The 13,473-nt window shown below is 57.0% G+C and overlaps 5 protein-coding genes across 5 annotated transcripts; 4 read left to right on the top strand and 1 right to left on the bottom strand.

Annotated features, from left to right (window-relative positions):
• Positions 1-76: 76 nt before the first annotated feature.
• Positions 77-2,408, top strand: L226DRAFT_29564 (FAD-binding domain-containing protein). The gene is made up of 6 exons (XM_067673664.1): positions 77-753; positions 814-941; positions 995-1,159; positions 1,219-1,837; positions 1,898-2,108; positions 2,164-2,408. Exons 1-6 carry the CDS (start codon positions 254-256, stop codon positions 2,320-2,322), a joined length of 1,782 nt encoding a protein of 593 aa, XP_067543099.1. The 5' UTR covers positions 77-253; the 3' UTR covers positions 2,323-2,408.
• Positions 2,409-3,023: 615 nt separating this feature from the next.
• L226DRAFT_565092 (DCP2-domain-containing protein) lies at positions 3,024-5,407 on the bottom strand (the record flags this gene model as incomplete). Its single annotated transcript, XM_067683749.1, has 8 exons — positions 3,024-3,106; positions 3,162-4,333; positions 4,389-4,480; positions 4,534-4,686; positions 4,742-4,840; positions 4,907-5,117; positions 5,169-5,240; positions 5,292-5,407. The coding sequence occupies 8 exons, from the start codon at positions 5,405-5,407 to the stop codon at positions 3,024-3,026; spliced, it is 1,998 nt and encodes a 665-aa protein (XP_067543098.1).
• A 178-nt stretch (positions 5,408-5,585) lies between these two features.
• L226DRAFT_29557 (uncharacterized protein) lies at positions 5,586-6,396 on the top strand. Its single transcript, XM_067673663.1, has 2 exons — positions 5,586-6,290; positions 6,366-6,396. Exon 1 carries the CDS (start codon positions 5,763-5,765, stop codon positions 6,063-6,065), a length of 303 nt encoding a protein of 100 aa, XP_067543097.1. The 5' UTR covers positions 5,586-5,762; the 3' UTR covers positions 6,066-6,290; positions 6,366-6,396.
• A 1,347-nt stretch (positions 6,397-7,743) lies between these two features.
• On the top strand, positions 7,744-10,298 carry L226DRAFT_565090 (uncharacterized protein; the record flags this gene model as incomplete). The annotated part of the gene is made up of 9 exons (XM_067683748.1): positions 7,744-8,157; positions 8,216-8,404; positions 8,468-8,650; positions 8,719-9,191; positions 9,247-9,292; positions 9,353-9,486; positions 9,552-9,807; positions 9,863-9,956; positions 10,012-10,298. 9 exons carry the CDS (start codon positions 7,744-7,746, stop codon positions 10,296-10,298), a joined length of 2,076 nt encoding a protein of 691 aa, XP_067543096.1.
• Positions 10,299-10,501: 203 nt separating this feature from the next.
• L226DRAFT_565089 (uncharacterized protein) lies at positions 10,502-13,441 on the top strand (the record flags this gene model as incomplete). Its single annotated transcript, XM_067683747.1, has 16 exons — positions 10,502-10,557; positions 10,617-10,772; positions 10,823-10,833; positions 10,900-11,023; positions 11,084-11,153; positions 11,203-11,227; positions 11,282-11,642; positions 11,698-11,819; positions 11,874-12,037; positions 12,100-12,220; positions 12,275-12,364; positions 12,427-12,561; positions 12,621-13,004; positions 13,061-13,136; positions 13,192-13,313; positions 13,368-13,441. The coding sequence occupies 16 exons, from the start codon at positions 10,502-10,504 to the stop codon at positions 13,439-13,441; spliced, it is 2,091 nt and encodes a 696-aa protein (XP_067543095.1).
• Between the last annotated feature and the right edge of the window lie 32 nt (positions 13,442-13,473).

The raw sequence follows: 13,473 nt of genomic DNA, 5'->3' as shown, positions 1-13,473 counted from the left end.
ACTTACGGACATACATAGAAGCCGACCAACGCGCGGGCGTGGACTCTTCCATGTGTTCCGCTGTTAATGCGGGTCCCCGCTGTGTATCTGTTTCCAGCGAATCGGAGTGCTCCCCGTGAATCTTGCATTACAGGGTGTGGGCGAGATCAAACGTTACACTTGGTACGAGTAGTCCGGTACGTGCACAAATATCGTGCCATGGTCCTCGCAGCGTCCAACCTTCCAACTGCCACGGATACAACGTCCTGTTTCTATGTCTCCGACACCGGCCAGTCGCATTCTCTTGCTTGGGTTCTTGAACCTTCTAGCGTTTCCTCACTTTTCTGCAGCTGACATCGCGAATTCTGGTTCTAACTGCCGTTGTCTCTTTGGCGATTCCTGCTGGCCTAGTGCATCTGAATTCTCCAAACTTGCGAAGCAAGTATCGCAACCTCTCTTGAATCCCCTACCGCCCGCCTCTCCTTGTTATCCGCTCTCACGACCGTCCGGTGATTGCGACGCAGCGCAGCGCCTCTGGACGGACCCCGCATGGAGAGCGAACCAGTCTGGCGCCATGCAGTCAGCAAACTTCGAAACCTTCGTCTTCCGGAATGGCACCACGAGCGCGTGCTTCATCGATACAACGTTCGGCATACCCTGCGGTCAGGGTAGCGTACCTGTCGCTGGCGTTGATGCCCACAGCGACGCGGACATCCAGGCAGCCATCAAGTTCGCTGCGGCGCACAACCTACGCGTTGTCGTCAAGGGTAATGGGTAAGCGGGTGTTTCTCCCGTTTAGAGCCCAAACAGTTCTTGACTGCGTGATGCGCCCAGGCATGACTTGTCTGGACGAAGTACTGCGCGAGGTTCTTTCGTCATATGGACACATCACATGAAGAACATCGCCTTTCACGCCCAATTCACGCCCACAGGCGCACCTAAATCGGAGGCTGTAGCCCAAGGTAAGCGACCCTGCATGCCCATCGGTGGTCTAGATCTGATATTTGCCACACAGCGATTACGCTCGGCGCTGGCATTCAATGGCAAGAAGCATACGACGCCGTCAACATCAGGAATCGGGTCTTGGTCGGCGGTTTATCCCCCGGAGGAACTGTCGGGGCTGCGGGAGGGTGGGTACTCGGAGGGGGACACAGCGTCTTGTCTCCGACATTCGGGTTAGGTGGGAGGCTTCCTGCCATCTGCACACCGGACAGGCAACTAAACTTCTTCCGGCGATAGGTGTTGACAACGTCTTGGAATTTACGATGATAAGTTCAAACGGAACACGGCTCACTGCCAATGCGCACCGCAATACGGACCTCTTCTTTGCTCTCCGAGGTGGTGGCGGCGGCACGTACGGCGTCGTTACGTCGGTCACATATCAGACACATCCTAACCTTCCTCTCATTTCCGCGGTGTTCTCCGCAACACCAAATGGCACCCAGACGTCTGGGGTCCTTCAGACCTTATTGACGGATCTCATGAAGGCCTTGCCTGGTCTGTCCGACGCAGGCTGGGGTGGCACTGCTTTCCTCGGGGCCGACGCTACGGGCAACGTAGCGCTATCGGGCTCCTTCGTCCTATTCAACGGTACGATGGCTTCAGCAAACCAGAGCACGTCGCCCTTCTTCTCTGCCGTCAATAGACTAGCGTCTACGGGAGGCAATCTCACCTTCACAACCTCCCTCATTCCTTTCGATTCCTTCCAGACATGGTATACGGCCATGTCCGCACAAGGAGCTAACGTCGCCGGCACAAATGGCGCCCTCGGATCGTGGCTGCTCCCCCGCGACGTCATTGAGAAGCAGCCAGAGCACGTCGCTGAGACTCTGTTGCCCTTGACGGGGCTCGTAATGGGGTAGGTTCATTATTCCTTTCAACCTCGGCACAGATCACTCCCTGATAGTGCTCGCCGTAGCCTGTATGCCGGCGGCGCGGTGGCCCGAGTGGATCCGAACGCCATGGGCCTAAACCCAGCGTGGCGGACTACCCTCCTGCACACCATCTTCGCGACAGGATGGGTCGAAGGGACCCCAGTTGATGTCATCGACAGTCTCGTTGACCAGGTGAGGCAGAACATGACCAATCTCCGAGCACTCGCCCCGGACTCCGGGGCGTACTTCAACGAAGTAAGGTGGCGCAGCCTGCCCTGTCTATGACATCTCACCTTATGTTCTCTTGCAGGCATCACTTGTCGAGCCCGACCCATTGAAGGCCTTCTTTGGCGACCATCGCACCACGTTGAAGGCGATCAAACGCATCTACGACCCGATCGACATGTTCGTCGTCCCTGAGGGCATAGGGTCCGACGATTTCGATGACGCACTGGTGTGTAAGGTATGACACCAAGGGTCCTTCTCTGATCGTTGGAACGGTGACCTCCATGATTCTGTCAATTACGCACACCATTTTGTTCATCTTGTCTATCAGCCGAGAGGCCCTACTGTAAACACAACAGGTTGGATTGCGACTGTCGACGAACATAAGCAGACATTTGAGCACTACGCTACAAAACTACAGATGACTGACGCGATGGGAGACTGGGGGACTGCGACAACGATAAGGAAGAACGACGTGAACGGGACCTAAGGAGACGCACGAAAGCCGTGTAGTCTGAGAAGGGAATCGTGTAGCTATAACGTGGAAAAGAGCGTGTGGGAGGGAGAGAAGCGAGGTAGAAATCAGAATGACGAAAGATCAAAGGAGAGGACGCAAGACCATCACTGGCCGATGCGGAGCAGGGAGGACGGAGAGAAGGGGAAAAGATAAGCGAGACTGGAGATTGAGCCGAGGGATGAGAGGGAATCGCTGAGAGCTGCACTGTCCAGATAGTAAGCAGGTACGAGGAGGGTGCGAATGATGTGTAGGCGATTGATGGGTAGGGGAGGATGAGGGGAAGTGGAGATGTGTGGATATGTATGCGATAACGCGACGATGAACAAAACAAAACCAATACTATGACTAACCATATCAATACACGAAATCAGAGCGCACTGCTCGAATACCATCGACATTATCTAGGGCAGGGTACTGTTATGACTAGTTCACGCCCGGAATACGGGGTTCGGTGTGTTAAGAATAGATAGTAGCTGGGCGTTGTTCGTCGCCCGCATGGCATTATTGTGCGCTGGAAGGAAGGTTCAGTAACTACATATGCATATCATGACTGGTGAGATCCTTACCGAGGTGGGTGGGCGGGGGAACAGGGCGGAGAGGGCTGGTAGGAGCCTGCATGGGACGGGCATATGGCGGAGGGAACGCTGCAGAGACAGGTCCAGGGTACGGGCCGTTCAGAGGGAGAAGGGCGCGCAACTGGTGCTCGTTCATGCTCTGACGAGGGACAGAGGCAGGAGCGAACGGTGGAGGATGATGAGCGTGACTCGTACGCGGACGAACGATGAAAGGATCCTGAGCATGAGCCTGATACATGGGGTGGGCAGGTGGGCGTGCCATGGCGGGTTGCAGAGCAGGGGATGACGAGTAGATGAGTGACTGATCCGGCACGGGGCCAGGACGAGGCGGAACAGAAGATGCAGGAAGGGGCAGGTGCGGCACGCGCGATGGACCCCCCGTCGCAGGACGCTGCGACATACGCGAAGTGGCTCGGTCGGACTCTTGCGCGACACTCTCCAACATGGAATGGTACCGCATCGTCTTGGTGATGCTCTGCGTGTGCGATAGGTAGGGGGAGATGTCCGCAGTGGCCGCGGAGCCACGACGAGTGTGACTAGGACTACTCTGTGCGACCAGGGTAGGGGAGGTGGCGCAGGAAGAAAGGGACCCTGTCACAGACGAAGCCTCATCTGGAGCCCGCGGAGACAAACTGGGCGAGGATCTTGCTTGATGGATCCGTTCAGCGTTTCCTGCGAACCTGGCCGGTACATGGGCAGCAGACCAGTCAGGGCTCTCCGTGGGAGCAGGAACGACGGGGGTGCGCTGAGGAGCAGAGGCCACCACAGAAGCTGTCTGAGAACCCGGCTTCTGTTCATCATCCAACGCCAAGGATGCTGCCGACCGTTGTAGGCCACTGAGAAGGTTGGCCAGGTGGGAGTCGCCGGTCTCCAAGCTCGCCGTGGGACGAGCAGGGTCCGGCGTCCCGGAGCCAATGGTCGAGTCGAAGGTGGCCGAATGAACGCGAGCTGCGCTGTACTGAGGGGAGGGTGTGAGGGGCTCGGCGGAGGAAGCTTGCGAACTCAATTCCTGGGCGGTACCCACGGAGGAATGATCGTTGGCTGTGACCGAGTCTTCCTCACTAGAAGAGTGAGACTCCGCCTTAATCTCCGGGGCAGGGGTCTTGTGAATTTTGCGAGGATAAGTACGGGGTTTGCGGTCATGAATGAACTGCTTGAGGGCACTAGAAACAAACAGAACCGTCAGTCATCGCAGCAAATCAATCTAAAGCAACTGACCTCATGAACGGCGTGATCAGGTAGAATTTGCCAGGCGGGGTTCTACCGCGCTTCCAAGTAGGTAGATCGTTCAATCGGAACCAAGCGATTTTCTGATCTAGCTGTCAGATCAGTGGTTCTGGCCACATCGACAGCTCTGACTTACACTGATCTCCTTCCGTGTCTTTGTTTCGAACGGGAAGTCTTCCGGTACTCCCGGGACAATGTACAGCGAAATGGACTGCTCCCTGATGGTCATTGATATGACGTTGTCAGGATCGAGTTGCTCCTCCAGATTGTAGCCGGTCTCTTCCAACACCTGACAAGGCGAGGGTGAGCAGAGAGCCATTGAAGAACTCACTCCGAAGACGCACCTCACGGATCGCACACCGATACCTGGGCTCCTGCTCATTGATCTTGCCCTTTGGAAAGCCCCATCCTGCTGACGACTTCCAGCCCTTGACGAGTACGCACTGCGGTAGAACGGAAAGGTTTTACGTAAGCGAGAGAATTACCGCGGTATTGTACTGCACACCGACCTTATCCCACCTGCTGTTGAGCATGATCGCGCCACACACTGGTACGCGGGTCTTGTACTTCATGAAGGATTCGAAACCCCTGTCATGATCGTTTGCCCAGTGTGCGAGGAGGGGACATGCGTGGAAGAGGGCCTCGGAGAAGGTTTTCAGAGTATAGGATGGGAACTTGTGGGGGTTCTGCTCGCGGACGAAGTCTTCATAGTACCAATGACTGTGGCAAGAGGTGTTAAAAGCGATCTGATGTGAGGGGGTGGCTGCTTACGCTTGCTCGACCTGGAAGCAAACCCGCTCGACAGACGTGAGCTCCTCTTGCGGGAGGTTCAAGATGAAGCGGCTGCTGATCGTCAGTGCCGCCGACGGGGAAGAAAGAAACGAGGAGACGCACCTGGACAGATCCTCGAGGACCTCGTCTCGACTGAGGTCCGAGTAATGGACATGCGCGTATTGGGATACGGAAGCGGCGGTGGAGAGTTCTGGAGATGAGGATGATGATGAAGCCATGTTGGATGGCGGGGGAGGGGGAGGTGGGGAAGTCGAAGCTAGAGAAAAGCGAAGATATATAGGAAAGAGCGGGTCTGAGCTCGAGAGTGTGGGCAGAGACTGTATGTGGTTGGTGGTGGCTGGAGAATGAACGCCTACCAGCCGAGGCCAGTTGGGCTCCCCTTGGCGCAGCCACAATGGAAACAAGTACAAACTGTCACTCACGCGCTCCGTCTGGCCACAGCGCCCGTCCCGTGCTGCTCGCACGCCAGGGCCACGTCCTTGTCTGTCTTGTTCTCGACTCGACGCGTCCCCGGTCCTCGTTTTGAGCAAACAGTCGCACCGTCTTGCACTTACTTACCATTGATCTGAAAACATGTTCGCTACCCACATCAACCCGACAGCCGGGCAAACCCACGGTTTGACCTCAGGAGTTGAGCTGAACAACGAGGCCTTGCGACTGAAGTTGATGGGCGACCTTGAAGGAGCCGAGCGCATGCACCTGCGAGCCATTGAGGTCACGGAGGCATCATTGGGCACCGACAACTTCACGACCGCGGTCTCCTACAATGAACTGGGTGAGCTCTACCTCACAATGCAGCGTCAGGACAAAGCGGAGGAGTACCTCAATAAGGCTCTCCGTGTTCGCGAGACTCGAGTATTCGGGTGCCAAGTCTGATCTCGCCGTGACGCGTGATAACTTGGCGAGGCTATATGAGATGAAAGGCGACCTGCACGCGGCGCAAGAGATGCGCCTTCGAGGCAAAGCAGACGACAACATCGCCTGCGGGAACTACAACGTGAGCTTTCGCGTTTCGTATCCCTCTGTTCAAGGCTGACCCTCTCGCAGTGCCAAAAGTTGTCCAACAGTTCAAGCGACCTTTCCAAGTGTGCAGCCTGCAAGGTTCGCGTGACTTCCGTTTGACCCACCACATTGGCAGCTAATGGTAACCGCTTGGGCTATCTTCTACTGCTCCAGACCTTGTCAGGCGAGTGCAAAGAAACTACCCAAGATGTCTAGCTGACATCAAGGACACAACATAGGTCGCAGATTGGAAGCGGCACAAGAAGTATTGCCGCACAGCAGCCTGAAGGCACGGCAGTCAGCCTCTCGAAGTCATTCATATCTTGTGCAGGACCTTCCCGTATACGACGTCTCCATGATCAAATTGTCGGTTAGGATCAGCTCTCAATGCATGTTACTTGTAGTTTCTTTCGGTTCGCGATCAATGCGGATCACGTCCACCTTCCACTGTACTCGCAAGGGCAGAGACAGGTCTCTCTCAACTGAATCCTCAGCCACGACCTCGTCAAAGGGCTCGACGACGTCGCGGCCGAGTATCTCGTCCGGTATGTGGCTCACTAGCTCGCGGCTTGCTCCTCTCACCTGCAATCTCGGCCGCAGCGACTTGATTTCTCAGTCTGAGAGCCCTCAAGTTGTGTCATAACGACATCCAGCGGTGCTCTTCAACAACTCACGAGACCGGAACCATCTGCGCGTGCGTTGGGAGTGGTACGCACCTGCAACCACAACCACCACGCGGTGCGTACCTGCCCGGCTTTGCTCCTGCGTTGGATACTTCGCACTAGGTACATCACTATCAGACGAGTGGTTCTCGATCATGCACGACAGGGAAGCAGGACTTACCATCTCCACGATGGAGAAGCTCAACCCGTAAAGGCGCACAGGGGCATTGAAACAGGGCTTCCGAGGCAGCAAGGCGGTGGTTGATGCAGAAATGGGAATGGATGTTTCTGTCTCGCAATCCGCTGACCGAAGGCAGGAGATCGCGTTACGGGTACGAGGGATGGGTGGACGCCTTCATATGTTCAGTTCAATACTGAGGCAGCCATCTGAACAAGGATAGCTTCTTGTGTATCTTGAACGAAGGCCGTATGCATAGCTGAGAGATAAGAGGGCAACCACAAGCATAAGTAGTCGGAGAGACGAACTTGAGTATTACAGTGGTATCGCAGCCACAACTTTCGGACGCGAGGCGTGTTACTCTCATCACGTGGTCGTATATCCAGGCGCCCAACGCGACGCGCGCGCCTCCAACGCGCCTCGAGGTCTACCCTCGGCCATCGTCGGGACTCGGACGTATGCACAGTCTCTCCACAGCAACAATGCTGCCAGTGGACATTTCCGACAACTCCTGGACAACACTCTCACTGACTGTCGTTTGTGTCTGCACGCGAACCGTTTAGGTGCTGTATCGTTCCCCCGAGTGGTCCAGGCAAAGCGGAGCTAAGGCTTGGGTAAAAATACCACAATTGACATTGAAGCAAACGCCCTCCGGTTCCTGGACATCTCTTCTCTGCTGGACACTTCCTCTCCCCTCGCGCTTTCGGAGCCCATGAGCAACAGTGCTCACGAAGGCGGGCTCACGCCGCCACCCTCGCACCCTTCACGGACGCCGTCACCAGGGCCCAGCGCAAGTTACAGCAGACAACCACCACCGCTACCTCCGCGAAGCTCGCCGACGCCTGAACATGCGACTTCCACTTCTAGTGCAAGCCCGGCTCCACCGCCACCGCTCCCTCCGCGACCGAGCGAGCCGACGATATCGGTCAGTGTGGACGAAGGGTCAGGCTCAGATTCGGATTCGGACTCGGAGGGCGAAGGCGCGACGGAGATCCCTCCTACGGACCCGGGCGCATCTGCTGCAAGCTTGCCGAGCCCGAAGGAAGAGGAGGCCTTGTCGGAGGTCCAGCTGCGGGACTTGTATGATGACGAGGAGATTGACCGGTTCCTGCACCTGTTCTCTTTGGTGAGCGTGCTCTTGTCAACTCCCCGGCACCTCCGCAGGGTTCTCACAGGGTGTGCAGTATGTGCGAGAAGTGCGTGTGGCCGAGCCCGTCGCATCTCCTCGGGGTCCCAGTGTCGCCCAGGCAGCGTCTGCGAGCGCGCCCGCGATCGGGGAGCCTGCGTCCCCAGACACGCGCAACGGCGGGACGAGCTCTCCCGGTACTCCGGTATGGGATAGCTCACGCTCCCTCTCCGAAAGGATAGCGCATGTACGTACATCACACCTGAATGAAGTATTGACCATGCGCCGACCCCATACGCGAACTTGACAGGATTTTTTGTTGCCGCTGCTGCCTGCGCCGCGACCGCCACCCCCAGAGTTCACCCTTGGTCGGCTGAAGCAGACGGCGCAGCGCCTGTACGTCGCGGTCGAGCCCTTCTACAGCTGGGACATCAAACCCTTGCTGAAGCTTGCGACATGGAAGGACCCTCGACGGAGTTTTGTGTACTGCGGCGTGAGTATTGGAACGTCCAACAGGATATGCACCGTGCCTTCATCCCGTCTAACCTGGCAACCTGATAGCTCTACTGGACCCTGTGGTACCACGGCCTACTCTTCTCGGCTGCGGTCGCAATCCTGCTGTACCATCTCATCAGCCGAAAGCTGCACCCGTACCCCAGCCTGTCCGAGCTCCGGGAACACCGCAAAGCAATTGACCGGTCGCAGACGTTCGGCACGATCCTCTCAACGCGTCTCGCCACATCGCCGGCCCTCGGGCTCCGGGACATGTGGGACCTGTTTGGGGACTACAAGCACATGCGTAAGTTGAAGAAGGCAAAGAAGGAGTCGGCGGGGAAGAAGGAGCTGGATGCCGGCGGTCCTGCTAGCCTGGATGACAATGCCAGTGTACGGAGCGTGTCGTTCAGCACACCCGACTTGGGCGAGCACCAGGCCGAAGCCGGGCTGTTGGCGGACGACGAGGACAGTGCCGATTTGAAACGCTTGGGGCTGTTCATCATGAACGAGGCGGCCGACTTCCTAGAGCGGGTTAAGAAGTGAGTACTGGGCAGCTTCGTAGTATGCATTGACCGCAGCTAAGGTTGGCCTCAGTATCTTCCTGTGGCGCCAGCCGGGTGCTTCGACGTATTATGGGGTGGTAAGCGGATTGCATGTATGCGTCTTTGGGGGGGCCGTCTGCTCATCTAGAGCGGTGTAGATGCTTCTAGGGTGGTTCTTCGTGGGCTTGATTCCCGCACACTACATGATCAGGCTGGTGGGGTTCTTCGCAGGAAGCATCTTCTGGCATGTAATTCCCGTCTTGGCGGCAATACCCGAGGGTGAATGGAGCCGGTGCGTTCTCCTGGGCGTTGCTGGGAAGCATGTCGTGGTCAGCGGCGAGACTGACGTGTGTCCAGGATCCCGCCGCCGCTGCGTATGGTGCCGACGGACACCGAGTATGCGATGGAGCTTATTTCGCAGCGAGTGGCGCGGGGCCTGCCTGTGCGCCCGAAGCGAGGGAAGAAGACGGGCCGAGGTTCGTCGGAGGCGAATGTGCAGCAGGAGGAGCAGAAGGGAGAGAGCTCGTCGGTGGACTGGAACAAATGGGGCGGGAGGATAGCGTCTACAAAGGAGAAGGCAGGCGACTTGAAGCAGATGTTCCAGGATGGGCAGGTATGCATCCATCTGGGGGCGTGACGTGGACAGGACTGACGGGGCTTCTTCGCAGTGGAAGCAGGCCGACAACTGGAAGGCGCTCAACCCGCTTACAGCCAGAGTCGTCGCGCCGCAGGGAGGATCCGAGCCGCGCATCGAGACGAAGAGTGCGTCGATCTCCCGTGCTTGCACGTCTGGATGCTAGCGCTGACCCATGTACAGCCTTCCCCGCCCAACTGAAGAAGAACCCCGGGCTGATCACGCTGACGCCGACGACGCTCTTCTTCACTCCCTTGCTGTCGTCGCGTGCGACAGTCAGCATTCCGTTGGACGAGATCACAGGCGTCAAGAAGACCACATTCACCAAGGGCGTCGCTGTAAGCTACACACAGACGCGGGAGGACGGCTCGAAGGAGGCGAAGGACGCCGAGTTCATGTTCGTGGCCTCGCGGGGCGACCTGTTCGCAAGGCTTGTAAGCTGGGGAGGTCGCAGGTGGGAGAGGGTCTGAGACATTGTTGTACTCGGTAAGAAGACGTGTTCGATGCACGCCGGGCTGACGTCATGGACCTTCGATGTTGTACTTCATGTCGCTGTAGCATCCATCCATCCCTCTTGGCCGCTTTGGGAAGCCTGCTTTCTAGACGTGCGCTGCCCAACAAGTCTCAGTCAGAGCTGGTCTGCGCTGCGGTAGGCTCTTCACGCTCTTCCACCATGTTCTTCTCCCCCGACTTGCTTGAGCGCAGAGATAGCGGCTACGGTCTCCTCTGGTGCGTCCTCACCCACTTTGCCGCAGAGATCGCAGACTATATGCGCTCCATCCACACAGGCTTGCGGCCACACTCGGTGCCAAGTCCTCCTTCAAGAAACTCCCTAAACGCTCCGTCTTGACCGCAGACATCTCCGAGCTATGCAAGCTCATCGCAGAGCCTCCAGAGCCCCTCGCCTTAAGGTTGTCCAGCAACTTGATGATCGGTGCTGCGCGGTACGCCTTAGCACAGGATCCAGGCGCAATTCCACTAATCGATATCGCAGAGTCTACAAAGGTTTGCTGGTCCCTTTTCATCACCTGCCATGCTGCCTGAACAGGTCTGTGCACACACTTCTTGCAGTCAAACAGGAGATCTTCTTCACGGACGTAACCACATGCTCCAACGCTTTGAAGAAAGCTGTACAAGACCTGTCTGCTATATCGGCGAATGCTGTCGAACTTCAGATGGGCCAACCCAGTATGCGGTACGTCTGTCTCATTCCTTGCCATATACGGATATCGTCTCATGCATGTATGCGTACTAGTGCGGAAGCACTTACGCTGACCGCAGACCCTGGAGCAGCATTCGGTCTCAATTTCGACCGCATCTTTGTCGTATGTCTTCGCGTGCATCGTTTTTCACCTTTCCTCACAATACTCGTAGACATGGGACGACAGAGCGCTAGAAGGTACTTGACTCCTAACCCGAATACACATCGAAAGACTCACAGCTTGCATCCCAGATGCAGAAGAGGACGAGGAAGGCTCCGATGATGACTTCAACCCACGGTCACAGAAACCAAAGTCGAAGGGCAAGCAGAGGCAGAGCGTTCCTCCTCTGTCGGCAACCGCAGAGCACGGGAGAGCGCTACATACTCTGGATGAACATCACAACCACCTACTCGCAGCCGCCTTCGACGGTTCGTTGACCGCCAGTGTGCAAGGCGGCCCCGGCTTCGCTGCATCGTCCTCTCAGGTCGAAGGCTTCGGCTTTGACGATAACCTCTTCGAACTCCCGGAGGGTGCAGGTGGGCCCGACATTGGGGACGAGCTTGCTCGGGAGCTAGGTGAAGGCTGGGGTGCGGCCTTTGATCTCGCGCAGGAGTACGTCCGTGGTATCTCTACAAATGACGTGATCCTTACCCGTCCTTCGTCTCAGTCTTACAACGCAAGGTGGAATGGGCGACCTAGGTTATGCCCCCGGTGAGGGCCAAGGCCTGAATGGTGACTTCCAATTCGATATGCCACAAGCGGGTACTCCGGAGAACATGACAGGAAGAGGTATGTACCTACGCGAGTTCGTTGTCGTGGGCCTGATGAATAACACTGGAGTAGGGAGTCTTCCTCCGGGCGGGTCGATCATTGTTCCGTTAGCACCATTTAGTCCCCAGAGTTCGCTGCATGCAGACCCTGCGACGGAGAAGCCCGCACAGCGCAAGGGCAAGCGCGTCCGCTTGCTCCTGGACTCCAGGATTGAGTTGACGGACCAGGAGCTGAAGGTGATCCTATCAGTCCCTGTGCATGTGTGACTGGTACCATAGCTCAGTGGCCGCCGAACCAGATGGCTCGAGCAAATTACGTCCAAGAGCAGGAGGCGCTGAAACGCGAGGTAACGCAGAAGAAGGCCGAAAAGGAGAGCAGCAAGCTCATTGAAGAGATGATCTACGGTGCTCCTAGGGGCGGTGAGTGTCGACCCTGAGTTATGTGGCTCGTATGGCTGATGGCCGTTCTGTCAGTTCAAGCTCCAGTACTGGTCGACTTCTGGCTGGAGAACTTTCGCCTGCAGGTCAACGCGCATTCAGGACAGCTGCACATGTCAATGGAAGGTGGGCTCGTGAGACGGACGCGCTGGTGTTTAGGCTGCTAACTGACCTCTGCAACCTGGCAGGTGAACCCCCGAAGAAGCGACGCAAAGTGCACGATACGGAACCCGGACAGGAGGCATTCTCGCCGGTGCGCGGCGACGACCCCAGGATGGATGTGGACCAGCCTCTCAATTTCGGTGCTGAATACGGTGACTTTCGTGAGTTTGCCACGCAGCACAAGCGAAGTGTTAGGACTCACCTGCTCGTCACATTGCAGAGAATATGGGGAATGACTTTGAATTCGACTCCAGAATGCGCTCATCTGAGGAGCCCGGTCAGGCGCGCCGCGGGTCCCGTCCTCCGTCAGCAATGGGTAGTCACTTTGATTTCGACCTTCGCCCCACCCAAGACATCATCTCCGGCTCTCAACGCAGCGGGTTCTTCCCCTGGGACCATGCAGGACCAAGTTCGTCTGTCGGCGGAGCGGCTTTTGGTGTGGATGGAAGCGATGTCTTCAGCGCAATGCGCCCCGCGAGCAGGCGAGGCAGTTCTCTTGGTCGAGACAGCTTCCTGGTGCCCGGAGGTGGAACGGTTCCGCCATCCCCTATAAACTTTGGCCTAGGCAGCTCGCAGATCGGTGGAGAGGACTTCCAGTTCAATGGTAAGTACTTCACTCCACAGCAACTGTTGACCGAGACTCACCAGCACCCCTGGCAGTTCCCGCCGAGGAGACGAACGAAGAGTCACAGCAATCAGTGCTGACGCTGGAGAAGAACTCGTTCAACTTCCTCGAGTGCGTATCCGGTCCTCGAGACCTCTATGAATCCTCGCTGACCGGTTGTGAGCAGGTATGCAAAAATGCAACTGAGGGCAAGCCCGACTGCGAATGAGGAACTTGCGTTCGACGATGTTGTCCCGAAGGCTACGAGCACCCGCCGCGTCGCTGCTGCTGCGTTCTATCACTGCCTCGGTACGTCGATGGCCCTTCCCGTGGTGGTGTATAACTTGTCTGATCTGTAGGCAGTGCTGACCACGAAGGACCTGTTGAGCGTACGCCAGGAGGAGCCATACGGAGAGCTCCAGATTAGAGTAAAGTGATCGGAACCTCGGAGCGCCGAGCATCCAAGGTC

The sequence above is a fragment of the Lentinus tigrinus genome (assembly GCF_003813185.1).
Source record: "Lentinus tigrinus ALCF2SS1-7 unplaced genomic scaffold L226scaffold_1, whole genome shotgun sequence".
Taxonomy (NCBI): domain Eukaryota; kingdom Fungi; phylum Basidiomycota; class Agaricomycetes; order Polyporales; family Polyporaceae; genus Lentinus; species Lentinus tigrinus.
Note: the sequence above shows the minus strand (reverse complement) of the source record. Positions and strands in the feature narration are given on the sequence as shown.

Coding starts and splice junctions, on each gene's coding strand:
- L226DRAFT_29564 (XM_067673664.1), top strand. CDS start 254: ATGTCTCCGACACCGGCCAGTCGCATTCTCTTGCTTGGGTTCTTGAAC. Junction 1,160..1,218: donor GTCTCCGACATTCGGGTTAG/GTGGGAGGCTTC, acceptor TTCCGGCGATAG/GTGTTGACAACGTCTTGGAA. Junction 2,109..2,163: donor CCGGGGCGTACTTCAACGAA/GTAAGGTGGCGC, acceptor GTTCTCTTGCAG/GCATCACTTGTCGAGCCCGA.
- L226DRAFT_29557 (XM_067673663.1), top strand. CDS start 5,763: ATGTTCGCTACCCACATCAACCCGACAGCCGGGCAAACCCACGGTTTG.